General features: G+C 42.8%; 1 protein-coding gene across 29 annotated transcripts in view; it reads right to left on the bottom strand.

Annotated features, from left to right (window-relative positions):
* The window catches only part of Ids (iduronate 2-sulfatase), a 252,787-nt gene extending 234,587 nt beyond the window's left edge, over positions 1-18,200 (bottom strand). For 7 of the 29 annotated variants that reach the window (XM_087902961.1, XM_085684659.2, XM_085684658.2 and 4 more), the window contains exons 1-8: positions 18,003-18,192; positions 17,000-17,136; positions 16,165-16,342; positions 13,220-13,308; positions 11,985-12,185; positions 10,349-10,519; positions 6,054-6,180; positions 2,869-3,042 (exon numbers count right to left, since the gene is read on the bottom strand). In XM_087902961.1, coding sequence (XP_087759087.1) covers positions 2,869-3,042; positions 6,054-6,180; positions 10,349-10,519; positions 11,985-12,185; positions 13,220-13,308; positions 16,165-16,342; positions 17,000-17,136; positions 18,003-18,126 — 1,201 coding nt within the window. In that variant the 5' untranslated portion in view covers positions 18,127-18,192. Of the gene's footprint in view, positions 1-2,868; positions 3,043-6,053; positions 6,181-10,348; positions 10,520-11,984; positions 12,186-13,219; positions 13,309-16,164; positions 16,343-16,999; positions 17,137-18,002 lie in introns of all 29 variants that reach the window. The other 22 variants (XM_085684664.2, XM_085684663.2, XM_085684662.2 and 19 more) reach the window with 10 other exon arrangements.
* Between the last annotated feature and the right edge of the window lie 9,524 nt (positions 18,201-27,724).

The following is a 27,724-nucleotide window of genomic DNA, read 5'->3' as shown; positions in this document are numbered from 1 at the left end:
CATCATTATCACTTCTGCAATTCATTTTACATCGCTGTCCCCACCACCTAAGCACTTAACTCTTCACTGAAAGCAAACAATGGTTGTCCATTTTTATGACACTATCAACTGAGGACACTCATTCTACTTTCTAGCACTATGAATTTGATTACTAGACTACAAGAGATATCTCATGGGAATGGTCTCAGACCACATTTGATCCTTTGTGCCTGGCTTAATTCAAGTAACATGAGTTCTCAAGGTTCATCTATTCTATAGAATACATTGGCATTTTCTTTCTCTTAAAGGATGAATAACATTCTACTGAATGCGTATATCACATTATGTATATCCACCATAGACTGAGAGCAGAAAACAACTACTGGAGAAGGAGACTCACCATAAGCCGACAGGCCATCTCTTAGAATTGCCAACTAGGGCCATAGCTTTTATGAGTCATCAACCATGTTCATGTGGACTATTCAGCAATGCAGCTGCTTCTGAGTCATCAGTGCTCCTGTGAGGATCCTCTCACCCATTTTCCTATTAGTAACCCCCCAAAAACTCACTGATTCACCAAGTTAGGCTTTGGTGTAATTGTTACTTTGGTCTGTTGTGGGTTCCCTTTCCAGGGGTGAGTAGATGTGTGTGCACATATGTGTTGCATCTCCCTAGAAAAAGCCTCTGATACAAAAAAAAAAAACACCACTATGAAAGTAGAAGGCAACATGACCACATGTATACATCATTGGAAAAAACAATCTAGCCAAGAGGAACTAGGACTGTGGGACGTTGCACAGAAAGAATGGTATGGATACTTGTCAAGAGGAAGAAGAGATGAGGAAGCAATCCAGTCATGGAAGGCCTTGATAGCCATTGTAAAGACATTTCCTCAGTGAGATGGGAAAACAGGAGGGCTGAATTTTGGAGGTTCCATTTTTGGTTTCAACTTTCATCTTCACATTACCAGGGATAAAAGTTAAGGCTCAGTCCATTCAGATAGGCACTCCACCAATGAGCTATATCCCTACCTCTGCCTTGAGTTTCAAAATTGTTACTTGAGAAGGAAACAGTCTAGGGCACAAGCAAGGAGACTTCAGAAACTTGCTACACCAGAGGGCTGGGGGCAGTAGAACTGATGAGAATGGGCAGAGACAGAATCTGAATGGAAAGGAGCATGCTTGCTGATGGACTGCACAGCACATATGGAATAAAGAAAAAAGATGGTTTGAAAAGACTCAGAATTTTCTTTTTTCATTGTCTGGGATTCAAACCATTGAGCTAGATCCTGAGTCTGAATTTTGATTTTTGAGTTGTGTTCTCAGTTAGTTACAGAGACTAGCCTTGAACTCAATCTGTATCTCAGGCAGGTTTTGAGAATGTCATCTCTATACCTCAGCCTCTCAGTAGCCATGATTACAAATCTCTCTACAGGATTTTTTTGTTGGTTGGTTTGTAGGTTCTTAGTTTTTGGTTTGTTTTTTTTTTTTGCTGGGGGGGGGTCGTGGCTGGAGGTGTTTTGGGGGGCCAACAAGTTTCAAAAAGTCCTATCAGATTCGTCCCAGCAATAAAGAATTAAGCTCATGCCTTGAAACTCTTTAACTTTTCTCTTGGTGTTGGGAAAGAAACATAGAGCATGAAACATACAAAATTAAAAGTGCAAAAAGAAAATTGGATGATATAAGCAAACTCAGAAATCTAGAAATGCCAGAATGATGACCTAAAACCATGATCAATTTACATAGCAATGAACATAAAATGCAAGACATAGGTGTTAAAGATGGAGCCCGGGGCCAGTCAGTCTAGAAAAGGGAACACCCGACTTAGCGTAGCTCACAGAAAAGCACTCTGAAAAGAGAAATGTCACTGGAAGTATGTAACTGGCACCTGAAAATGTACCAGACAGGTAAAGTCAGGATATAACTCTCAAGAACCTACATCTGCCACTTCACACAGGTAGGAAGAGTGCCTGCTTTTCAAGGCTTTGAAGGCATAGTATGTAGAAATGAAAGTAAATGCCCTTTGCTGCTGGGGGTACAGAGCCGATTAACCTGGTGTGTTTTACTAGATCAATGAGCTCCAAAATGGAAAACACCTCTCAGTAAGCATTGGGTCCCCCAAAAAAGCATGCACACAAAACATTCCACTCATATGTTGAAGAGACTTTGTCTCAGCAGGCTACTGAGACTTCCTCTAAGGTCTGACATGTTGCTGTCACCTCCAAACAGCTCTCCCCACCTTGGGAATATCACTTGCTCCTTTGACCCTCTAAAATTTCTAAGGGCCCCGATATACAGTGACCATTCTTGTCAACTGATGTAGGTGGGTCTTCTGTCTATGTGTTACTTTCATTGGTTAATAAAGAAATTGCCTTGGCCTTTTGATAGGCCAGCCCTTAGGTGGGTGGAGTAGACAGAACAGAATTCTGGGAGAGAGAAAGCAGAGTGAAGCAGACAATGAAGCTCTGGCCCAAGATGGACGTAGGTTAGAAACTTCCCAGTAAGCCACCACCTCGTGGTGCTACACACATTAATAGAAATGGGTTAATCAAGATGTGAGAGTTAGCCAGTAAGAGGCTAGAGCTAATGGGCCAGGCAATGTTTAAGTGAATATAATTTGTGTGTTACTATTTTGGGTGTAAAGCTAGCTGTGTGGGAGCCAGGTGGGATGAAAAGCAGGCCTGCTTGCCTCATCAGTACAGTCAACTCTGGCTCTGCCATGCATTCTCAACCTGGTGCATGGGAGATGCTTAAAAAATATATGAATACTAAACAATATTGAGAATGAATTCCAATACACCACAAAGTGTCTAGCTGTCTGATAAAGTAATTCCCATCTAAACCAAAGGTGCTCTAACAGCAAGGCACTCTCATTTCTGTATGTTTATACCTGGATCCATCGATTCTGAGGTGGGATCAAAAGGGTCCTGGTAAGGAAAAAGCCTCTCGTCTGCTCCAGGAAGTGGGGCTGTCTTTCCAGGAACATAGAACATCAGTGGCACACGTGTAGTGATGTCAAAATTGCTGTATTTAGCCCATTCTCCGTGTTCACCTAGGGCCCACCCTGGGCCATAAAAAGCACACAATGAAAGAGAATTAGTAACAATATTATGGTTTGTTTACTTTAGATACCATTTCATTTCTCAATGTAAAGAGCAGAGAACACTAAAGCTGATATTTTAAGGAAATTCCTCTAGAATTATAAAAGCTAGTTCACATAAATGCTGCTTTATTAAAAGGCAGATATCTGTCCACAAAGAAGAAACCTTCAAATGGGACAACCTTAAATTCTCAAACTATAGTATCTTTTTTTAAAAGTAACTAGAAATTCACACACACATTGAATTTTATCTGTTCAAAAGGCTCCAAATAAATGCACCTCTCCTGCCAAGCCAAGTACCTGTCCATACTTTAGTACCTATTAGGCACATACTCTACCACTCAGCTGTACTGAGCAGCTCTTCCTGGATGATAAAGTCCCAAAAGTTAGTCATTCCACTACCTTGCCCTGTGTCCTAACTCTTGACTATGACATGGGCTTCAAGTTCTTAATACAGAAGGATAGACAGATTGCCAGAGCCCTTGCACATCCACAATGACATGATGTCCTTCTGAGTAGGAGACTGCTAAGGAGATCAGTCTGAGGTTCTAAGACCATAATCCCCCTCTCTCCTCCTCTCTCTCAAGAGTTATTAATCAAATATTATCATTATTTGATTTTTAAATGTATATGGGTATCAAAACTGCATGTATGCCTGCACATCACATATGTGCAGTGCCTCAGATGGCCAGAAGAGAGAGTCAGATCCCCAGAGACTGGGTTAGACAGTTGCTTGTCAGCCTCTATGTGGGTACTGAAAGGACTCAAACGCAGATCCTCTGGAAGAGTAGACAGTGCTCTGAACTGCTGAGCCATCTCTCCAGCCCCAGTTTATTTTACCTTTATTTATGTGTGTATGTCTATATAAGTATCTTCTATGTGAGTGTGGGTATCCTTGGAGACCAGCTGGAAGTGATTCACCAGACATGGGTCCTGGGAACCAAACTCCAGCCCTCTGCAAGAGTAGTAAGCACTCTTCCCTCTTGACCATAATCTCTTAATAGTTCTGACACTTGTTTGTAGCTCCAGTATTGTTTGAAGAATGAATAAGGGAATTTGCAGGTTAGTCTCTGCAACCTCCCTTGGCAAAAGTCACCAAATTTGGCTGTGACAAAGAACAGGTGTATGCCTGCACTTCCCTCAATTCACTCAAACTTTTAGTGTCTGTGATTATTTTTATAACATGAGATTCTTTACATACAATCTTTGCCCCTCACTTTTGTCTTTAAAGCTTGCTCATATGTAAGTAGGTCGGGACGTTATCTTTTAGAGTGGATATTTAAATGAATGCTGAAGATTTCTTTTTCTTACTCAGGACTGAAAATTTGGATTATTTTTTTCTTTCACATATGAATGCACATGATATATCTTTAAAAAAATCAAGATATTCTTATCTTGTGCATAGTTCTGTAGCACAGCACTTAGCCTAACCTACAACATTCAGTACAGAGCTGTTGTTATTAGTTCATGGCTAAATAAATATTCTTCTGCTAAGCTTCTGTCTAGGCTGCTACAACGAGGAACAAATATGTGAACAGATACAGAGATCAACAGACATTATGCAGAGTGAGAGACCCTGAAATACTCAGCCCTAAATGCAATGTCTCCATCAAATCCCTGTGGAAGAGGAGGCAGAAAGACGGTAAGAGCCAGAGGGGATGGAGGACACCAGAACAAGGCCCTCTGAATCAACATGATGAAAGCTCATATGAACTCAGAGACTTGAGGCAGCATGCACAAGGCTTAAACAGGTCTGTACCAGGTCCTCGGAGCATATATAATGGCTTCCAGTTTAATGTTTTTATGGGATTCCTGAGTTGTAAACAAGTGGATCTGATTCTTGTGCATTCTCTTAGGCTCTTTTTCCACTGTTTCTCTTGTCCAACTCCAATGTGTTAGCTTTTAATTTATCTTATATTTTATTTTAATATCCCTTAGAAGCTGTTGGTTTTCTAATGAGAAACATAAAGGGAATGGAATCAGATAGGAAGGGGGTGGGGAGGAACTGAGAGGAATAGAAGGAAGGAAAACTATAATCAGGACATATTATATCAGGAAAAAAATTGTTTTCAATAAAAAGGAAAAAATAAAAAATAAAAATATGTAAGAAAAAAAGCACATATCCCTGAAAGGCCAAGGGTTTGTCTTTAGACAAGAAGGAAGTAGAGAATCTCTACATAAATGTCTTCCAGTTCTCTAGATCAGAAATGAGAGCTAAAACAATTTCCTCCAAGAAAGAGATGTTAAGGAAGGGGGAAGGAAGGACAGTTGGATATATCACTGGAATACATGTGACACAAAAGCAAAAAGAACCACATTAGTGGACGAAGACAACCAGGTAGAAGAAGAACAGAGGGTACAAGAGGGCAGCAGAGGGGAGGGTTAATTTTAATAGAGAATAATGACATATGTTTGATGATGCTGTAATGAAGCCCATAACTAAATATATTAACTTTTTTAAAATGTGCATGAGGACTGGAGGGGTTGTTCAGCAGTTCACAGGAAAAGCACTTGCTGCTCTTTCAGAGGACCCAAGTTTAATACCTAGCACCCATGTTAGGCAGTTCACAACTGTCTATGACTCCAGCAGCAGAGGATCTGAAACCCTCTTCTGTCATCTGCAGACACCACTCATGCACGCGCGCGCGCACACACACACACACACACACACACACACACACAATTTAAAAAACATTAAGATACACCAAAGCAAACCTTCTCTCACATAAATGCAGGGTCATTAATGAAATCACGAAGATAAATAGAAAAAAGATGTGACACCTGCCTCCATTCTCATATATCCAAGATGGAGGGCCAAGAACAAGTAAATTGCTCTTAAAAGTTCCCCAGGATCCTGAACTCAGAGCACTGCTGTTTTACACAAAAGTATACCCCTGTGTATGTAGAAATTGTCCAACGTGTGTGTCACAGGAAATTGATATGTTCAATTCACCAGTGTACTGCAAAATGCTTACCGTGATCAGAAGTGAAGGCAATAATTGTGTTGCTGGCCAGACGAAGATCATCCAAAGCACTCAAAAGATGCCCAACCTGAGTATCCAAATAGGACACGGAAGCAAAGTAGCTCTGACGGATTTTCCTCTACAAATGAAAAGAATATTACAAGAGTGAAAGCAACTTCAAATGCCTTGGCATACAAAGAGTATACCTGAACATCTCTCCCAATCCCAACCTCTCCATTGACTGATGATATTCTTAGCCTAAACCTAACATTCCTTTTCCTACCTTCTACAGCCCTTTGCTGTAGAAGCCAGACTAACAATCTGCAGAACCAAATTGACATGTCTGAAAGCAAATCAACTTTCACTTTAGGATACATGTCATGACAAATGGATAGCATTAACTGGTTCTGTCTCTGGTCTGCATATTCTAGAGTCTCTAGAAATGACCAATGAAACAGAAAACGATCCTTTAACCCTTGCATTTCCAGGGTCATCCATTCTCTGATGAGGAGGATGCCAAAGATACCACTCTGCTCCATTCAAGCCACCAGGTGACTGAAACACTAGAAATCGATTGTCTCCCTGCCACGGACACCCAGAAGTTCAAAATCAAGGTTTGGGGAGGGCCATTTCTGAATGTTCTAGAGCAGTGGTCCTCAACCTTCCTAACACTGCAACCCTTTAATACATACAGTTCCTCATGTTGTGGTGACTCCTCAACCATAAAACTATTTCATTGCTACTTCACAACTGTAATTTTGTGCCATTATAAATTGTAATATAAATATCTATGTTTTCTGATGGTTTTAGGTGACCCCTGTGGAAGTCATTAAACCCCCAAAAGGGTTGAGACCCACAAGTTGAGAACCACTGTTCTAAAGGTATCTGTGTTTCTTGGCTTGCAACAGTCATTACGGTTTGTCTCCATCTTCACATGGAGCTCTTCCTGCATCTGTTTCTGCCTCTGTCCTCCCTACCTGATCTCTTTATCAGGACAGCAGTCACACTGGGTTAGGGGCTTACCTGATCAATATGAGTACATCTTAACTTAAAGCATACTATATTCTGAGGTATAAAAAGTTAAAGAGTTCAATTTAGCTTTCTAGGGGTGACACAAATTAACTTCTAATAATGACCCTGAGTAGGCCTCTCCTCTGCCCATACTCTTACCCAGCAAGAAATAGCAATTGATTAATTTCATGGACCAAGGTATCAAGTGTAGCTCATTTCTAACAAACTCTCAATGGGCAGAAGAATAATGAAGGGCAACCCAAGAGGAACTGCTGGAACTGCTAGGCAGCCTACACCCACAAGTAAAGGACCCATAAGCCTTTCCTGGACTGACTCCTGAATATTGTTCATGGCCCTTAAGGAAAATACTATTCTTCCTCCTATGCCCCAAGCAGTAAGAAACAAAAGAACCAATTACCAAATCAGCCCCATCTTCTACTATCCTCAGGGCCTCTGACTCCTGAGATGGACCTGAGAGATAAGCTACTTTTCATTGATAGGGTAATGGCAGTCATGAGACTTGTCCCTTCATCTGCTTGCAGTGACAAACATCTATGCTTATAGAAGGATCATGCTGAACCTCTGTCTAGATTTACTGTTTAGTAAATAAACTTTTCAGTCTGGAGCCTGGAGAACTTCAGGCAGACACCTCCTGCCTATGCTGGTCACAGAAAAAAAGGCAATAAAGAGGCAAGTATAATGCTCAGACCTGTTAAGCCACCTAGATAATAAGGGTACAACTACAGATAAGTAAACATACACATTATGGGAAGGGCCAGAGTTGAGACAGGCGAATGACCCTTCAAGTTAGTTGGTCTAGATACATCAGGGTCACAGAAGGCTTCTAAAGCAACAGCTGCATACAGCAGAGTGGAATCATGGAAGAACAGGGCTCATTTGGAGCTATGTAATGACATAGGAGGCAGACAAAAACAGTAGGTTAGGGCCAGATGACATACACTTAGAAGTTCTTCAAGAAAGTGAAAGTCTCAGGCTGCAGGCCAAGAAGGTCTTTCAAGGCATAGATGTAATGCAAGTTAGCAAAAGTCCTGTGGCAACAGCAGCCAGATTCTAAGGGCTTTAGAAAAATAGAATCAGGCCACTGCTGGTCCCTAAGAAGAATTCAGCACACTTGCTAAAAGAAAATCAGAAAGGCATGGTGTGTGTACCTGTAATCCCTGCACTTGGAAAGCTGAGGCAGAAGGATCACCATGCATTTTTGTTCAGCTAGGTTTACAGAGTGAGACCTTTCTGAAAAAATGGAAAAAAATTAAAAAGTAAAATATACTACATTGGTCCAGAAAGATGTGTTCAGAGAACAGGGCAGAACAGGAATTTGGGGAGATCAAGCAGGTGTGGAGACAGGTAAGAAACATGGTGTCAGAGGAAGATGAGAAAGTCAAGGGTGACAAAATTTCACATTCAGCAACAGCATGATTTGCTCCCATTTGATAGGAGACAGTGCAAGAGGAAGGAGAAAAGGCAGGGCAGGGGTAGTGGCCTAGCCACGTGGAAAACAACAGAACCAGGGTCCCCACAATCATCTGCTAGGCGTGTGTCAGAAAGTCAGGAGGGACGCCTAGGCTGGAGTAGTTCTTGGGTTAATCTAATAACAGGGTTCAGATGATGTTAACTAGGGAGAATGGGAAGAGAGGCCAAGGTGAGGGCTGAAAATGACAAGGAGCAGGACCTAAGTGGGAGATATGGGAGGACCCTGCTATGCATACTGAAATAGAGGGGCACCTGGAAAGGCTGGCAAGGAAGTAGAGGAGTCAAATAGTCCCATATTAGATTGGTGAACAATGAGAAAGTAGCACTGAGCTCAGGGAAGGTGAAGACTTAGAAGACAGAATTTGCCAACAAGGTCAAAGTCTGCCACAGTGAGAACTCTTAGTGATAAAGGAAGGCAAAAACCCACGCAGACCAGGAAGATCATGGATATAGCCAGAATAGATTACTCTTCATTGCCCTCAAACAATAGTTGAGGGAGTAGAACAGCAAACAGAAAGAGAAGAAAACAGGGCAGAGATCAGAGAAATGGTATTTCTGAAGATAGCAGGATGTGAGCAAAGAGGCTGCAGAAATATCAGTAGGAATAGACCTCACCAAACAAGCAAAGAGCTCACCTGGGCAGCTGAGAACCTCTGCTTAGTAGCAACAGAGGTTCTCCCCAGCAGCTCTCAAAGCTGGACTGAGTACATCACAATCACCTGATACACTTTCTCAGGAAATCTGGCTTCTTCAGCTCTAGGGTTGGAAATATAGTTCAGCAGCAGGGTACTTGCCTAGTGCATGTGAGGCCCTAGGTTCAATCACTAGTACTGCAAAAAATAAAAAAAAGAAAGAAAATAGGTGGGCAAAGAGAGAAAAAGGATGCTAATCGCCTTTTATAGGTGGGCCAGAGCTCTGTACTTTTAGCAAGTCTATCCAGTGAGTCTGATACCATCAGTCCAAGGAATACATTCTGAAAATGCTGCCCTCTTCTATCCACTACCACCTGCTTGAGCATTCATGTCATAAGACTTCAGAAAGTGTCCAGTGAGTCTGATACCATCAGTCCAAGGAATACATTCTGAAAATGCTGCCCTCTTCTATCCACTACCACCTGCTTGAGCATTCATGTCATAAGACTTCAGAAAGAATATGGCTCCTCGTGTTGTTTTTACTTACAGGAGAGAGAAGCTGAGGGATGAGGGATGAGGGGGGGATGAGTCAATATTATCAAATGAGTAACTTGGAGGCTGTCCTACATTCGTATCAGAGCAAAGAGATGCCAGACACCATAGCTGGCCGCACTAACCAGAGTATCCCACCTCCCTCTGTACCAAGGCTCAGTTCACTCAGTCAGCCCAAATGTGGCAGCTTCCAGTTTAGGCTTTCCCACAGAGGAAACAAAAGTACCAGCAAATGAAGGATTCTGGACTTCTACACAGCTGCTAGCATCCTATAATTACTAAACTGTGGTTCATATTAATCCCCCATGGGCTAGGGAGGTTCACCCAAGCTACATCCCAAACCAGTGTCTGCTTATAGAAAGCCTGGATGCTACCTCCTTTAGAAGCTAAGGTACTAGTAAGGAGACTTGGTCTACCTACCACTGCCCACGTAAATACCAACAGAAATCCACAAAGAAGGCTTTTGTTTGTTTTGGCTTTTTGAAACAGGAGCTTACTACTTAGCCTGGGCAGGCCTTGAACTCATTATGTAAACAGGTTGGCCTTGAACTCAAATGTGGCCTCACCATTGATACCACACCATCAGTGCCTGACACATCTCTCCAAGTAAACCGCTGGTACCTGGAAATCCACAGGAATTGGGCCATAGGGCACACTGATGTTTAAGGCTTGGACATCTTCCCGCTCCCTGATGTCCATCCATGGGTTGTAGGCCACAGGTGGTAGGCCATCAGGGACCTGGGGATCAGGAGCCAGGGTGATGTTTTCCAAGGGATACAACTTCTGAAATTCCTAGGAGAAAAACATACAAAGCCACAATGTTGCTGCTCATTTGGCTAAAGCACAAGGTTGTGCTTTCTGAAAGTCTATAATCCATTTACTAGGTGCTAATACTCCCCAGGAACTCACCCACTCTTACCTACTCTCTACCTTAAGCCACTCTCATATGGCTCAAACAGCAACAAAATGTTGTTGCTAAAACATGTTTTCTACAATGACAGCAGCAACTGTCCCCTCCTCTCATATACAGGTGCCCTCCTTCTCCTGTTCCTATCTTACTCCCAACATCCAAAGGCATGGCGAAGCACAGTGGGCTCCCTCAACCTCCCTCAGCTTCTGTGAGTCATGAGGAGAACTCACAGGACTTAGCAGAAGGTCCCATTTACAGTGATCCTTTATTAGAGTGAAAAGATTTCACACCCAATCAGCAAAGAAAAACCAAACATGCGGCTAACTCTGGAGGAAACCAATGACAAGCTTCAGAGTCCTTCCCAGGGATTTCACATAGGAGGCTCTTATTGCCCCAGTTAGTTGAAAGACAGTGCATATAAAATACTACCAATCAGTGAAGCGCATAAAAACTGCAGCACCCAGTCTTGATATGGGGTTGATCACATAGGCACTCTGCCTGAACCAGAACAAAATTTCAATCTTTCATAAGGCAAGCAGTGATCCAGCATATACCACGTCTGCCAAAACCACTTAGGCACTCCCAAATCAAAGCTCCCAGTTGCCAGATAAAGGCCAGTCTCATAAGCAGACCTCTGAAAGGCTTGCAGCTAGGCAGCTTTGAGAATTCTTTTCTGCAAGGGAGCAGAAGAGACTGAGTGTCACAAGCTTCTTCCAAAGGGGCTGAGAGCTCCTGCTGTGAGGGCAAGATCCTCAAGGCTCATCAAACAAGATGCCTACAACATCAAAGAGCAAACTTCCAGGTCTGTACTCTCATTTATAACCAAACATTTTTTGTAAAGTAAAAAGGCTGGGCTGCTCAGGCCCAGGAAAAAGAAAACAGAGAATACCTAGAAAGGATTACTTAAAAGGACTACACATTCTAAATAATATAGAAAAGCATAGGATTTGAAGTGCCAACAAGCAATTCTGTCTCCTGTTCCTACAAGGTCTGATATGATAATCTTAGGGAGGTATGACAGTTGGGGAAGCTGACTTCATGTTTCCTCATATTTTCTCCCAAAGACAATCCCCTTGGTGGCTTTATCTCACCTCTGTAGAACATCATTATACAATCCCATTCACATGATGAGCTCAAACAAAAGAAATCAAACCTCCAGCGGAGGAAAGCTAAGCATTTATTACAAGATTCTTACAAGTTCTAAGACTACCACTATTGCAAGTACACTAGTAGCCATTGGGCATCCCATTGGGCTATGACCACCTTTGATACACAAATGCCTCTCTGGTGAATAAGTAACACAGATAATAGTGACTGTGTTGGATCAGACCTCAAGCAGCTCTTCACCTTAGGGTATCTGAAGGGGATGTGTGGCTTGTGATACCCAACCGCCAGGAAGAAAGGACTGGCTGATATTTTCATCTTTTCCAACAACCGAATGGCTTCCTCAGTGCTCTGTTTGTCAGGCAAGGTGCCCTCAGGCACATCTGTCACATCCACAGGACAAAGCAGGTTGGCATGGAGTTTTCCATCTTGTCCCCTACATGTCTTTCAAAACAAAATGCATAACATTGGTCTATTAAATTCAATAAACCGATTCTGACAGTCACACACTAAACAAATAGCACCATCACCAGCCCTCGAATTGTTAAATCACTTAGAATGAACATGAACATTGGAAGCAAAACCAAACCAGAAGTGTTTGTCCTTTCTCCAGACAGGGGAAAAAAACACACACCGTTCAGCTTATTCCTGCGAATTCTATCTCCAGGCCATAACTAATTAGAGGATATCCAAATAAACTATCAAAAACTATCTCAACATTTACGATCCTTAGCTCAATACTTAAACCCAGAGTGAGCATCAAGAATCCATTAAGTGAAGTGATTAGACTTAAGGTTAAGGTTTTAATGTATTATTTGTGCATGTGTACACATGTGTGTTTGTATATTTGTCAGTGCACATTGCCGGGGGGGGGGGCAGTACACAAGAAAAGTAGAGGTCAACCTCAGTTGTTCCTCAGAAGTGATTTACCTTGGTTTTTGAGACAGGGGCTCTCACTGAGACATTAAGCTAGAGTAGCTGGGCAGCAGGCTCCAGGGACCTGCTTGAGTCCCTAGTACTAGATTTCTGATGGGTGCTAGGAATTGAGTTCAGGTCCTCATGTTTCTAGAACAAGCACTTTATTGACTGAGCTATATCCTCGGTCCAACTTAAGGTTTTAGAATAGGAAACATCCAATAGGCCAGGTATGGTGGCCTGTGCCTCTAATTCCAGCACCATGAGAAAAGCTGAAGCAGGAAGATTCTGAGTCTGAGGTCAGCCTGGATTTGAGCAAGTTCTAAACTAGCCTGCCTGAACTAATTAGTAAAATATTATAAAGAAAGAATTTCACAAAAAAGTAATCATTGTGCCTATCAAACCAATTGCTAAATATCCTAATGCTTGTTTCTATAAGACATTACAACAAGCAAAAGCTACACACATCACAGAATAACCAGTTTAAAAGAAAATACAACATATTTAATAGTCCATTTGCTAGGCAAGAAGACAGTGCTTCCTCGGCCCTTGGATAGACTTACTTTAGTGTTTTCATATTTCTCTGATGATGGATGATAAGGTGGAAAAGACCAGCTATATGGAGAATCATCACTGTGATTGGAAGATATACCTTAAATTGAAAAGAAAGTTGCTGAATAAAATGTGAAAGGTTCTTTAATACCCACTGCCAGATTAAAATTTAACAACTATACAAGTAGCTTCCCCCCTCTTTGGGCCTCAGTTTCCTCACCTACAAAATCAAGAGTTCAAGGTAGATGATACATTTCCATTAAGATCAACACTCCAGGTCATCATTTTAGTACTGAACATCTAACTTCCTAATTCCTAAGTCTCAAAATGACAAGATCAGTCAGCTTGAATGTGCTGAGCTCCTGTCTCCTCCCACCTTATATTCCCCTCTCTGCCCAGCCATATTCTGCAGTTCCCTGGAGCCCAAGTTAGAGACTCTTGCCCACCCTAAGGAAGCAACGACCACCCAAGAAGAAAGCAAAAGCACTGTCACCACTATGAGACAGATGAGCATAGAGAGGTTAAGAGAAGGCTCATGCCATTCATAGTGCCAACCCAATAGATGAATGAGCCGAGACTCAAACACATGCCTTCAGCACCAAGATCAAGTATGCAATTGTAAAGCTTAACTACAGCCCAAAGCTTAGTAGTTTACTGTGTACCAAGCATATGACACCAAGAAAGAATTGCCACCTGCCAAGAGTGCAGCAGTACCTTGGAAGTAAGGGTCTGTAAGACACAGAGAAGCTCATTCCTAAATAGAGTTATCAGGAAGGAGATCAACAAACAAACAGGCCTTGTTTGGTTTCCCTTCCTAAAGTATAATCTCCTCCTCTAGAAAACACTCACTTCCCTCCCAATGCCCTTAGGCAAGTGTTCTAAGTACCAAACTAGCAAGTTCAACTGATATTCAGCTTTAGGCCACACAAAATGATTCTTGATACATTTATTGTCAAAACTGAGCAGGGCATAGTCTACCTAATGACTATTATCAACCTGAACTGCCAGCTAGGTTTCAGAAGAAAGCTCCTGAGCCTAGCAGTTATAATCAATGTACAAAGGGCTCTTGGAGACACTCAAGCTGTCCCCTCTGGTGATGAGCATCATCATCTGAATGGATCTAGCACTTTGAAGACACTTTACACTCGTGGATGCCTGTACTGACAAGCTCCCCTGGTAGCGCATCAAAACAACTACAGTCCCAGCTTCCCAGGTAAGGAATGTGAAAGTCAAAGGCAGCAGCATGGCTAAGTAGTGGCAGCACTGAGACCACAACCAGGTGCCCACATCCTTGATGCTATCTATTGCCCAGGTAGTCTATTCTGCTTCCAGAGATGCCCATGGCAGTGAAAAGCCAAAATAACATGAATGCTGTCATTAAAAAGGGATTTGTGTGGAGTGTAATATAATGGGAAATATTTACTCTCACTCGGGTTATAAAATTAGAAACATGACATTGTAGTGGTATATTATTTGTATTTTGATAAAAAAAAGTCTTGTCTGAAGACCAGAGGCAAAGCTAAAACCACTAGAGGTCAGGCAATGATGACATATACCAGGATTTGGGAGGCAGAGTCAGACAGATCTCTATTGAGTTCAAGGTCACCCTGGCCTACACAAGATCAATGCAGAAATAAATCCAGGTGGTAGTGGCCTACACCTTTAATCCCAGTACTAGCTGTTGCAATCTGCTGGCCTGGCCTGTCACCTGGGTACTCTGTCCCTTTAATAGACAAACCCTTGCCCACTCCTAATCCTCCCCTTCTCTGTGTGTGTGTGTGTGTGTGTGTCCACCCTTCCTCTGAAGAGGCAGTCTCTGCCTCTCCCTCCCCTCTCTTTTTCCTGTCTTTCTCTGTTTCCCCTTCTCCCTTCTCCATAACCTCATACTTTTAAACCATTCCCAATACCCACTAAATAAACTCTATACCTAAGCTCTCTCTGCTTGGCATATCTGTCTGTATCCCACCCACCAGGGGACCTGCTGTGGGTCACCACCCACGGCCCCTCGTGGGACTAGGACAGTCTAAGGTCACCCACATCATGAATGATAACAGTAGGGAGTCATGCCTTTAATCTCAGCACTAGAGGGAAATGAGAGAAGAGAAAGGCTGTCATCTTAGTTTGAGGATGCCCAGCCTTGGTAGAGGTAAGACTTCTCTAGTAGCTTGACTGCCTTGCTTTTCTGGTTTTCGGGTTGAACCCCAATTTCTGCCTCTGGGATTTTATGATTCATGCTACACAACATAAGTAAAAATCAGAAAAATACTATGTCCAGAAAACAGGCAGGAATAACTCAAATGCAGTTTTCCTCAGGGTGGTGCAATTACACCTTTATATTCTTTGCTTTCTTTCCATTCTTGAAATCAAGTGATCCTTCTATCAGTGTTTTAAAGTGGTGTCTATGTTTCATTTAGGAAGAGAAACCAGTTTATCTGGCAGTATTCAAAGCCAGAACTTGACACCCAAATTCCTTCCTCTTTCTGACATGACTCACAGAGAAAGCATTACCTCCACCAAGCTGTAGCTCTTACCTGGACATCAAGTCCACACAGGCCCTCTAGACATCCGAGGTCCTCAGATGTGATTGCCTCATACTCAGTTTTACAGACAGGCACTCTGCAAGGCACAGGGTCAAGTCCAGGGCTGGACTGACATCAGAGCTGCCTCTGCAACAGCTAATGCACTTCCACAACCCAAGCAGCTCAAGTCCCAAAGCATCACCTCCAACAGCTAAAGGAAAACAATTTCTTTCTCTTCTTTTTCATCTAGACTGTGAACATGAAACTACCTAAAGGAGACTTTTGTTGGTGCTGCTGTTTCATAGAAATGTAGCAATGAACAACAAGTTACCCAGCCTGTCAGGAAAGATCACTACAAACATAGCCCTAACCCAGCAAGGGATTCCACTATTCAGGAACAGAAACAGAGAGCCCAGGCTTTGGTAATTAGACAGTACCAGGGTGAAAGACTTTCCCAACCGACATGGTCACGTAGCCATTCTCCTTGAAGTACTGGGGGATGGTGGAAAAATTCCCCGAGTGTACTCTCCAGTAGGAGTTGAAGTCATACAGGCGGGTGGTGTCAGGCCTCCTTCCGGTGAGGAAGGACACTCGACTTGGTGCGCACACTGCTTGCTGTGAGGAAGCAGAAGCAAATGTCAACATCATCACAGCCAAATGTGTCTGCAGTCTTCAAGGTAACTAAGCAACCTCTCTAAGTCCTCAGCAACCGCCAGGCAGCTGAGTCACGCAGATCTCGAGAAAACCAGTGGGATTTGGGCCTCGCCCAGGTACTAGAGATTATTGTCTTCTGAATAAAGAAAGACAGTAATCAGTAATCAGGCTCTCCAAACAGCAGGGGGCTGTGTGTGGGTGTGAGAGTGGGTGTGTACCTGTTTGTTCCTGTGCAGTGGCAACCCTGGGTACCCAGAAAGGGCGATACCCAGAAAGGACAACTGCCATGGATAGAAGGCTGACTCTCAGCCACCCACAACTCACTTGGGAGACCCACAGGTTGGATTTTTCAGCTCCAGGCAGTTCCTGTTTCTGGCTGAAAGCTGGCCAAGCCTGTCTTAAGCTTGTCAGGGCCAGGGCATAGTCTCCACCCAAGGAGGAGAGGAGCCTTGCAGGTACAAGCTTCCTTTTAAGTGGAGAACAGGCTTGCCTAGGCCTCCATTTTCCAAGCTCTGCTTTCCTCTTTCAAGAAGATCATCTCTAGGGCAGCAACATGCAACTCCTTGCTGTGTATACACAAAGAGACACATACCCACACCTAAAGGGTCCCAAACATACCTGTGCAAAGGCATTCTGAAAGAGAATGCTGTGGGATGCCAGCTGGTCAATGTTTGGGGACCTCACTAGCTTATCGCCATAACAGCCCAGGGAGGGGCGAAGATCATCCACAATGATCAGAAGGACATTCAGAGCATCTGCAGAGGAGGGAGGGGCTTTGGTTACATCACATGCATTGACAATGAAACCCCACCACCACCACCATCGAGGTAATGAGAAGATCAAGGCTGGCCCCAGCTCCTTAACAGTCCGTCTAGAGAGGAGCAACCAGGGCTCTGCTTCAGCAAAGGTCAGCGTTTTATGTGTCAGCCATGTCTTCACACCTAGATGAAGAAGAAAGACAGGGACTGGGGGAGGGAGGTGGGGAAATGAAAGAACGAAGAGAAGGTATAGAAGAGACGGATAAGAAGATGGAAAGACAGTTAAATGAAGGAAGGACAGATAGAAGGGAGGAAGAGGGAAGAGAAGGATGGACGAAGGGAGGGAGAGACGGAGGGAGGGAAGAAGAGAGGGAGGGGGATGGAAGGAAAAGGATGGACTGCTAGACAGATGTAATGTGCACCAGTGGATGGGCCCACACCCATGTGTGTACGAGAAGCACAAATTGGACTCAGTGGGTTATAAAAACAAAAAGAGGACATGAAGTTGAGGGTGAGTGGAGCTGGGTGGAGTTAGGGGGAGAAATGGGGGTGAGACAAATATATATGTTGCATGTACTTTGAAATTCTTTGAAAATTAATGGAAAAGGAAAGATGGGATGATGGAGAAAAACATTTTGGGACAGAAAGGAGGGGAAGAGGTAGGAAGGAGGAATGATGAAAGAGTAATGCCAGCTGAACAGATGGAAGGAAGGAAAGATGGCTAGGAGGGTAAGCAGGAATAAAATGGGGGGGGGATGAAGGAGGCGAAAAAAAGAATGGATGGAAGGATGGATGGATGGAAGAAGAAACATCGGCAGAGACAGAGACAGGGTTGGACAGGGCAAAGAAGGAGCAATTGGCACCTGTAGCGGAGTTGCCTTGAGCTGCGGACTCCAGGGCGAAGCAGAAGGAGCCTACCAACAAGCTGAAGCCAAGAAGACGCCAGTCAGGCGGCAGCGGCGGCGGCGGCGGCGGCGGCGGCGACATAGCTGCTTTGGTGCAGCCTTGAAGAAAACTGGCTTCAGGTTACAACGGGACCATTGGGTAGCTGTCGCTGCTGCCACAGTCGCCGCCGCCGCCGCCGCCGCCACCACCACCACCACCACCACCACCACCACCACAGACGCGATCAGAAAAAAACTGCGTGACACCGCAGCCTCGGGCCCAAAGGCCCGGGCGCTGGCCAGAGCGCGAATGCGCTTGCGCAACTGCCCCCAACCCCTCCCTCTAGAGGATGGAGTCTGTGGTTCCGGAGGTACGTGGACATAATGAGCCACAGTGGGCGGGACCTTAACCGGAAGCACAGGACGTGGCTTTTCCAGAGCACCTTTTACATGAAACCGTGGTGACAGGATTCTTGATGTTGTGAGGGTTTTGCTATTGAACTAGTTTCTTGCCTCTTTGCCCGTGCTAGTTCTGTGCCTTTTACCTGAGACTCCAGTCTTACCCTTATCTCTCTATAAATGTTAATTTTCCTTGCTGCCCATTCTCCAAAGAAGCCCCTTGAAAACTTCCATCCTATACCTAAAAGGACCTTTTTTCCCTATTTATCAGTTAATCAAATCCTTATTAAACACTGCATACACACACACACATACACACATACAATGGGCGCTGTTGGTGGTGCTAGAGTTACTGCTCTGAGCTTAAAATAAACTTATAGAATGTTCCTGGGCATTCCTGATCTGGACAAAATAAAACTGAGTGGGAAGATCTTATTCTTTTATATGAGGTTGTCTAGGCAGAGCTTCACTGGTAAAGTCATAGTTAAACAAACGTGAGAAGGAAAAAACAAGCCACTTCATGCCTGTATAAAGAGGGACCAGCAATTATGGAGCATAGTTAAGAGTGATGGCGGCTGAAGCCAGACAGGAGAAGAGCGCCAGAGAGAAGAGCAGAAATAGGCACAGTGAGTGGGAATTGAACTCCTGTGGCAACAATTATTCCCTGTTCATTTTGCACTGAAGACCAAGAAGGACTCTGTGTCCTATCTCTACCAAATGGAGCTTCCGAAAAACAAGACCCTCTATCTATGAGTCATCCCTAACCCCTCCCTGCCCATAAAATAATCTAGCATTTGTTATTGCAGAAACATTGATATTGTGGCATCTTACCCTCCAGGCAACATGTTAAACCAAAGGCAATAGTTTCTTCTCAAATCAACACTTAGTGCTATATGCTACTAATATTTCCATTACTGTTCAAAACTGAAAAGTCTGAAAGCCTAAAACAAAGTCATTCATCAGGAAATGGGGGACACTGTGAGTCTCCATGAGGGGCACACCTCTTTAGGAGTTAGTCAGAGCATGGACATCAAATGGCCATCAAAACATGCAGTCTGAATAACCCCATGGTGAAGTAATGAGTGATAAGAAGCAAAAGTCACATGTGGTTCCTACTTCCAAAAATGTTTGCAGTTCTTTGGTAGACTCTTCAGGTTCAGAAGCAAGTTTTCTGAGCACCTTCACATTCAGGTTTAGGGTAGGAGGAAACATAGGGAATAAGAATATTGAAGACATCCTCAGTCTTTTCCACAATAATGACCATGGTTCAGTTTCAAATAGAAGCACAGCTGAGGCTGATATTGCAACCAGAAAAATGTAGAAGCCAAAAATACAGAAGAGAATGGCAATGGTGGCACAGGAGGAATAAAAGTCAAAGCTATGGGATGACACAGTCTGGCTTTAAGGAAAACAAAGTGGCCCTACTTGGCTGTAGACTCTCTGGCTTTGAATGATTACTACTACTGAAAAGTCAAAACTCATGTTTTCTAAGAACTGAAATATTTATTTCAACAGACAAAATATGAAATGTCCTCCATCATCTCCATTCATGTTTTATTTCATTGAACATTTTTAAGGAAATCACATAACTTCACTAAAATCGAAAATGTTTAACTGAAACCATCATAACATCAGGCCTCTCAAGGCTGAAGAGATTGCTTTATGGTTCAGAGCACTTGCTGCTCCTGCAGAGGACCTGGGGCAGGTTTCCAGTGCCCACATGATGACTCACATCCACCCATAACACCATTTTCAGGGGATCTGAAACCCTTTTCCGATTTCTGCAGGCAGCAGTCACACATGTGGCACACATACATACATGCAGGCAAAACATTTGTACTCATAAAATGACAAAAATAACTTTAAAACAGGAAAAGGTCAACACTCCTCTGTAGATCAGTGCCTGCATGAGATTTAATAGACACATCCAAATAAAACAAGCAATTCTCTCTATAAAATTTATACAAAAATATTAAACAAATTTCTAGAATGTTAAATACCTTGTGACTGACTCCCAATTAATATTAATTATCCCAATGCATGCTGCAAAATATTATAAGATATATTATTTGTTTATGCTGTAAAACATTTATTCTAATGATGCAAAGATGTGTTGCATTCTTTTATGTTGCATTTGTTTAACTCTGTGAAGCTGTGATTCTTTGCCTGGGTAAAACACCTGATGATCTAATAAAGAGCTAACTGGTCAATAGAAAGGCAGGAGTAAGGCTAGGAGGACTGGAAGGCAAAGAGAATAAGTAGAAGGGAAAAAGAAAGAGGATAGAGGAGCAAGAGAACAAGGGAGGAAGGCATCAGGAGCTAGCTGCCCAGCCAGCCACCCAGCCAGCTGTCCAGCTAGCCATGGAGTAAGAGTGAAAGTAAGATATTCAGAAGTAAGAGAAAGGGAAAAGCCCAGAATCAAAAGGTAAATGGGATAATTTAAATTCAGAAAAGCTGGCTAGAAATAAGTCAAGCTAAGGTTGGGCCTTTGTAAATAATAATAAGGTTATGTGTATGGTTTATTTGGGAGCTGGATGGTGGACCTTCCCAAAAAGACAAAGAATAAAACAACCAACAACAAACACATGCATTTATTATCTCTTGCTGTGGATCGATTTCATCAGAAAGCTGACTCCGGAGGCTAGAGAGATGGCTCAGTGATTAATAGCATTTACTCTGCAAGCATAAGTACTGGATTTCATACGCTAAAACTGAAGTAAAATCTTTACAAGATCGCCAAGTACATCTGTAACCCCAACATTGAGGAGAGTAGGGAGAGCAGAGACACCAGCATCACTGGGACTTGCTGAATACCAGCCTAACTGAAAAAAAAAGGAGCTCTGGGTTCAGTGATAGACTTTGTCTCAAAGAGTAATAGAGACAGACACCCACTATCTCTGGCCTCTAAGCATAGGCACATATCACACATGCACGATCACTAACACACATGTGTATATACTGCACACATCCTGTCACTCACTCTCAAAAAAGCAGAAAAAAACAGAAAACTGACTCTAAAGTTAAACATGCATGATGTTTGCAATGTAGTAGCTTCAGAAGAAACAATTGTGGAAAGAAAGGAGAAAACCAAGAATGGGCATATATAATCACTTTCCATAATCAAGAGTTTAAAATATACACATAGAAAGCTGGTTCCTGGAGAAAATCAACAAGATTGACAAACCCCTAGCCAAACTAATCAAACAGCAGAGAGAGAACATGAAAATTAACAAGATCAGAAATGAAAAGGGGGACATAACCACAGACACAGGATTCAGAGAATCATTAGAACTTACTACAAAAGTCTGTATGCTACAAAATTGGAAAATGTAAAAGAAATGGACATTTTTTTAGAAAAGTACCATATACCAAAGTTGAACCAAGACCAGGTGAACAATCTAAATAGACTTGTTAGTCGCGAGGAATTAGAAGCTGTTATCAAAAATGTCCTACCAAAAGAAGCCCAGGACCAGATGGTTTCAATGCAGAATTCTACCAGAACTTCCAGGAAGAGCTAATATCTATACTCCTTAATGTATTTCACAATATAGAAACAGAAGAGTCATTGCCAAACTCTTTTTATGAAGCTACAGTTACCCTAATACCAAAACCACACAAAGACACAACCAAGAAAGAGAATTACAGGCCAATCTCACTCATGAACATCGACGCAAAAATTCTCAATAAAATACTGGCAAACTGAATCCAAGAACACATTAGAAAAATTATCCATTATGATCAAGTTGGCTTCATCCCAGAGATGTAGGGCTGGTTCAACATACGCAAATCTATCAATGTAATCCATCATATAAATAAACTGAAAGAAAAAAACCATATGATCATTTCATTGGATGCTGAAAAAGCATTTGACAAAATTCAACACCCCTTTATGATAAAGGTGTTGGGAAGATTGGGGATACAAGGATCATACTTAAAATAATAAAAGCTATTTACAGCAAACCGACAGCTAACATCAGATTGAATGGAGAGAATCTCAAAGCCATTCCACTAAAATCAGGAACACGACAAGGCTGTCCACTCTCTCCATACCTCTTCAATATAGTGCTTGAAGTTCTAGCAATAGCAATAAGACAACATAAGGGGATCAAGGATATTCGAATTGGAAAGGATGAAGTTAAACTTTTGTTATTTGCAGATGACATGAGAGTGTACATAAGCGACCCCAAAAACTCTACCGAAGAACTCCTACAGCTGATAAACACCTTTAGTAATGTGGCAGGGTACAAGATCAGCTCCAAAAAATCAGTTGCCCTCCGATACACAAAGGATAAAGAAGCAGAGAGGGAAATCAAAGAAACATCACCTTTCACGATAGCCACAAATAGCATAAAATATCTTGGGGTAACTCTAACCAATGAAGTGAAAGACCTATTTGACAAGAACTTTAAGTCTTTGAAGAAAGAAATTTGTAGCATGACGTCCGGCTTGTTGGGATTTCTGTCCCGCCCAGCACCCCAACAAGTTGGCAAGTTCCAAAGAAAAATCACACACAGGACTCCATAAGGTTATAAACTGATTGGCCCATTAGGTCAGGCTTCTTATTAGTCCTTGTAACTTATATTAATCCATTATCATTATCTATGTTAGCCATAATGGCTCAGTACCTTTTCCAGCGGGGGCAGCTTACATGTTGCCTCTTCAGTGGTCTGTGCAGGAATGGCTGAGGAACCCCTGCTTTCCAGAATTCTCCTGTTCTCATTGTATCACCTCTACTTCCTGTCTGGTTTTCCCGTCCATACTGCCTGCCTGGCCAATCAGCGTTTTATTAAAATATGATTGACAGAATACAGACAATTTTTCCACATCAGAAATTGAAGAGGATACCAGAAAATGGAAGGATCTCCCTTGCTCTTGGATTGGGAGGATCAACATAGTAAAAATGGCAATTCTACCAAAAGCTATCTATAGAGTCAATGCAATCCCCATCAAAATCTCATCAAAGTTCTTCACAGACCTTGAGAGAACAATAATCAACTTTACATGGCAAAAAAACCCAGGATAGCCAAAACAATCTTATACAATAAAGGAACTTCTGGAGGCATTACCATCCCTGACTTCAAACTCTATTACAGAGCTACAGTATTGAAAACAGCTTGGTATTGGCATAAGAACAGAGAAGTCGACCTATGGAATCGAATAGAAGACCCGGATATTAACCCACAAAGCTATGAACACCTGATTTTTGACAAGGGAGCTAAAAGTATACAATGGAAGAAGGAAAGCATCTTTAACAAATGGTGCTGGCATAACTGGATGTCAACCTGTAGAAGAATGAAAGTAGATCCATATCTATCACCATGCCCAAAACTCAAGTCCAAATGGATTAAAGACATCAGCATTAATTTGTCCACTTTGAACCTGATAGAAGAGAAAGTGGGAAGTAGTCTACAAAATATAGGCACAGGAGACCACTTCCTAAGTAGAACCCCAGTAGCACAGACAATAAGAGAAACAATGAATAAATGGGACCTCCTGAAACTGAGAAGCTTCTGTAAAGTAAAGGACACTGTCAATAAGACAAAAAGGCTACCTTCTGACTGGGAGAAGATCTTCACAAACCCCTCATCAGACAAAGGTCTGATCTCCAAAATATACAAAGAACTCAAGAAACTAGAAACTAAAACTCTAATTAACCCAATTAAAAAATGGGATACTGAATGGAACAGAGAATTCTCAACTAAAGAACTTAGAATGGCCAAAAGACACTTAAGGTCATGCTCAACCTTCTTAGCGATCAGGGAAATGCAAATCAAAACAACTTTGACATACCATCTTACATCTGTCAGAATAGCTAAACTCAAAAATACCAATGATAGCCTGTGCTGGAGAGGATGTGGAGTGAGGGGAACACTCATCCATTGTTGGTGGGAATGCAAACTTGTGCAGCCACTGTGGAAATCAGTGTGGCAGTTTCTCAGGAAACTGGGAGTCAACCTACCTTAGGACCCAGCAATTCCACTCTTGGGAATATACCCAAGAGAGGCTCTATCATACCACAAAAGCATTTGTTCAACTATGTTCATAGCAACACTATTTGTAATAGCCAGAACCTGGAAACAACCTAGGTGTCCCTCAATAGAAGAATGGTTAAAGAAGGTGTGGAACATATACACATTAGAGTTTTACTCAGTGGTAAAAAAAAAAAAAAATGACATCTTGAACTTTGCATGCAAATGGATGGAAATAGAAAACACTTTACTGAGTGAGGTAACCCAGACCCAAAAAGAGGAATATGGTATGTACTCACTCAAAAGTGGATTCTAGCCATAATTAAAGGTCTTTGAGTCTATAATTCATGATCCTAGAGAAGCTAAATAAGAAGGTGAACCTGAAGAAAATCATATAGTTATCCTCCTGGATATTGGAAGTAGACAAGATGGCCAGGCAAACTTGGGTGCACGGTGGGGGGGGGGGGAAGGGTGGATGTAAGGGGAGATGGGTAGAGAGAAGGGAGAAGGGGAGTATTCGGAATAGCTTGGGGGAATGGGATGGGTGGGATGGAGGAAGGATGAATATGGGAGCAGGGAAGTAAATATCTCAACTAAGGGAGCCATTATAGGGTTTCCAAGAGACTTGATTCTAGAGGGGTTCCCAGGTCCAAGGAGAGATACCCAGATTGTTCCCTGGGCAGCAGAGGAGAGGGTGCCTGAACTGGCCTTGTCCCATAGCCACAATGATGAATATCTTGCATATCATCATAGAACCTGCATCTGGCGATGGATGGAGATAGAGACAGAGACCCACATTGGAGCACTGGTCTTAGCTCCCTAAATCCAAATGAGGAGCAGAAGGAGGGAGAACGTGAGCAAGGAAGTCAGGATCACGAGGGGTGTGTCCACCCACTGAGATGGGGGGACTGATCTAACGGGAGCCCACCAAGGCCAGCTGGACTGGGAGTGATGAAGCATGTGATCAAAATAGACACTGTGAACATGGCTGTCAATGAAGGCTGACTGAGAAGCCAAGGACAATTGCATTGGGATTTAATTCTACTGCATAGACTAACTTTGTGGGAGCCTGGTTTGTTTGAATGCTCACCTTTAAAGACCTGTATGGAGGGGGGAGGACCTTGGACTTCCCAGGGGGCAGGGAACCCTGACTGCTCTTAAGACTAGAGAGGGAGGGGGAAGTGGGAAGGGGGAGGGGAAAGGGAGGCGGGGAAGAGGTGGAAATTTTTAATAAATTTAAATAAATATTAAATAAATATTTAATAAATTTAATAAATATTAAATAAATTAAAATATTTAAAAAACCAAAAAAAAAGAACAAGAGACAGAACACATGAGTAAATTAACAGTCTGCTACCCTGTCACTGTGGCATGATGTGTGTATTGTATGTGTTTGTGGGTATGTGCTTGCAAGTGTGCATGTGCAGCCCAGGGGTTTATATGTTATCTCTTATTTAAATATTCTCCACATTATTGCTTTTATCTTTCTAACAATTCCAATCTTCCAGAATGCCTTTGTCCAGGTATATACATATTGCCAGGGCTAGATGTGTGCCTTCACTTGCAAGTACGAATTGGGGCCCTCCAGCTAATTCTAGGTGCTGCTCACTGCTCTAGATACCTCCATGAAAGAAAGAAGAAAGCACAATGTACAGAAAAGTGTAGCTTTGGAAAGCCTCTTCTCCACACGTAAGATAAAATCTTATAAGACAATTCAAGTCTGTTATTTCTTTATCTTCTGGGGCTCGTTATATGGGCTCTTTGAGGTAGGCTTCCACTCACTGCTGTATCCCTGTTTGCATTGTTTGATAGACTTCAAGGACTCACAAGAATAAGAAGCATGATGCTGGAGAAAAAAATAACAACAGCTTGAATTTTGCAGGAAAATGGATGGAGCTAGAAAACATTATTTTGAGTGAGGTAACACAGACACAGAAAGACAATTATCACATGTGCTCACTCATATGTGGTTTTTAAACATAAAGCAAAGAAAGCCAGCCTACAAACCACAATCCCAGAGAACATAGACAACAATGCGAACACTAAGAAAGGCTTAAGTAGATCTAATCTACATAAGAAGTAGAAAGTAGAAGAAGATAAAAATCTCCTGAGTAAATTGGGAGCATGGGGACCTTGGGGGAGGATTGAAGAGGGAGGGGAGAGGCAGGGAGAGGAGCAGAGAAAAATGTAGAGCTCAATAAATATCAATAAAAAAGAAGCATGATGCTGGACTGGAAAGATGGCTCAGAGCTTAAGAGCACTGGCTGTTCTTCCAGAGGTCCTAAATTCAATTCCCACCAGGCATCTACAATAAGATCTGGTGCCTAGAAAGCCTGCAGACCTACACAGAGGCAGAAAGTTGTATGCATAATAAATAATTAAATCTCTTTTAACATAAAAAAAAGCACAATGCTAATAACCTCCATGAGAGTGAATAGCCCAGTGTGTGTACCGGGCCTGTAAGGACTCTCATTCTGTAGTAAGAAGGGCAGGGGTAGACTCTGTGAACACATAAAATTGTGTCTCCGGTTGGAATATAACACTCACTGTACTTGCCACATATGCTGAGCAGGCAGCTCAGTGTTCTCAGGACTAGCTGAGTGGAGATGCACAAGCAAGCCACGGGACTCTGCTCTCCTGCTGTCTGGAAACTGTGGACACAGCCATATCTGGGTCACATAGTTTGTGGCAGATCGGGCTGCCCTTGGCTTCAGAGGACAGTGAAAGTAAACTGTATCAGGACCAGACTTTGACCCTGTCTTCCTTCCCGAAAGGTGCATGTGCAACACATGGAACAGGAGCAGACAGACTAGGGCTGCACGGCTCAGCAGTCCTGACCTTTGCCTAGGGACCACTCCCATTCACACGTGGTGTCAAGTAGCTTCTGAGATGAGCAGCTCATGCAAAAGGCCGCACACACCCTTGCTTGCTTCTGGCGTGCACATCACCTTCCCAGTGGCCCTTCATTTGACTCTCCCCACATTCAGTACAGATCTCACCACTCTCCTCCCTCCTCCTTTCTGAGCCCACTTTTCCCTCAGGCCATTCATTGGTTCAGGAGCCAGTTGAGCTCCTAGTGGGCCAGCTGTTTGGAGCAGGCAAGCCCAGGTCTGCCAGACTAAAGCAGAGATTCTAAATGTATCCACCAGAGGACGCCAACGGACAGATGTTCAACTATTAACACTGAAAGGCAACAGATTTCCTTACTTTGTAAAACATAAGCTCAAAACCAAATATTTAAGCCGCAAATGCCTCACCAGATCTTTTGAAGTATGTCACTGTCACTAAGTGAGCAGGCTCCCTCTGTCGCCATTGCATTCTATTTTGTCTGAA

Source organism: Myodes glareolus, chromosome X, assembly GCF_982192425.1.
Source record: "Myodes glareolus chromosome X, mMyoGla1.1, whole genome shotgun sequence".
Taxonomy (NCBI): Eukaryota; Metazoa; Chordata; class Mammalia; order Rodentia; family Cricetidae; genus Myodes; species Myodes glareolus.
The sequence above is the reverse complement of the archived record's forward strand: the minus strand, read 5'-3'. Positions and strand labels throughout refer to the sequence as shown.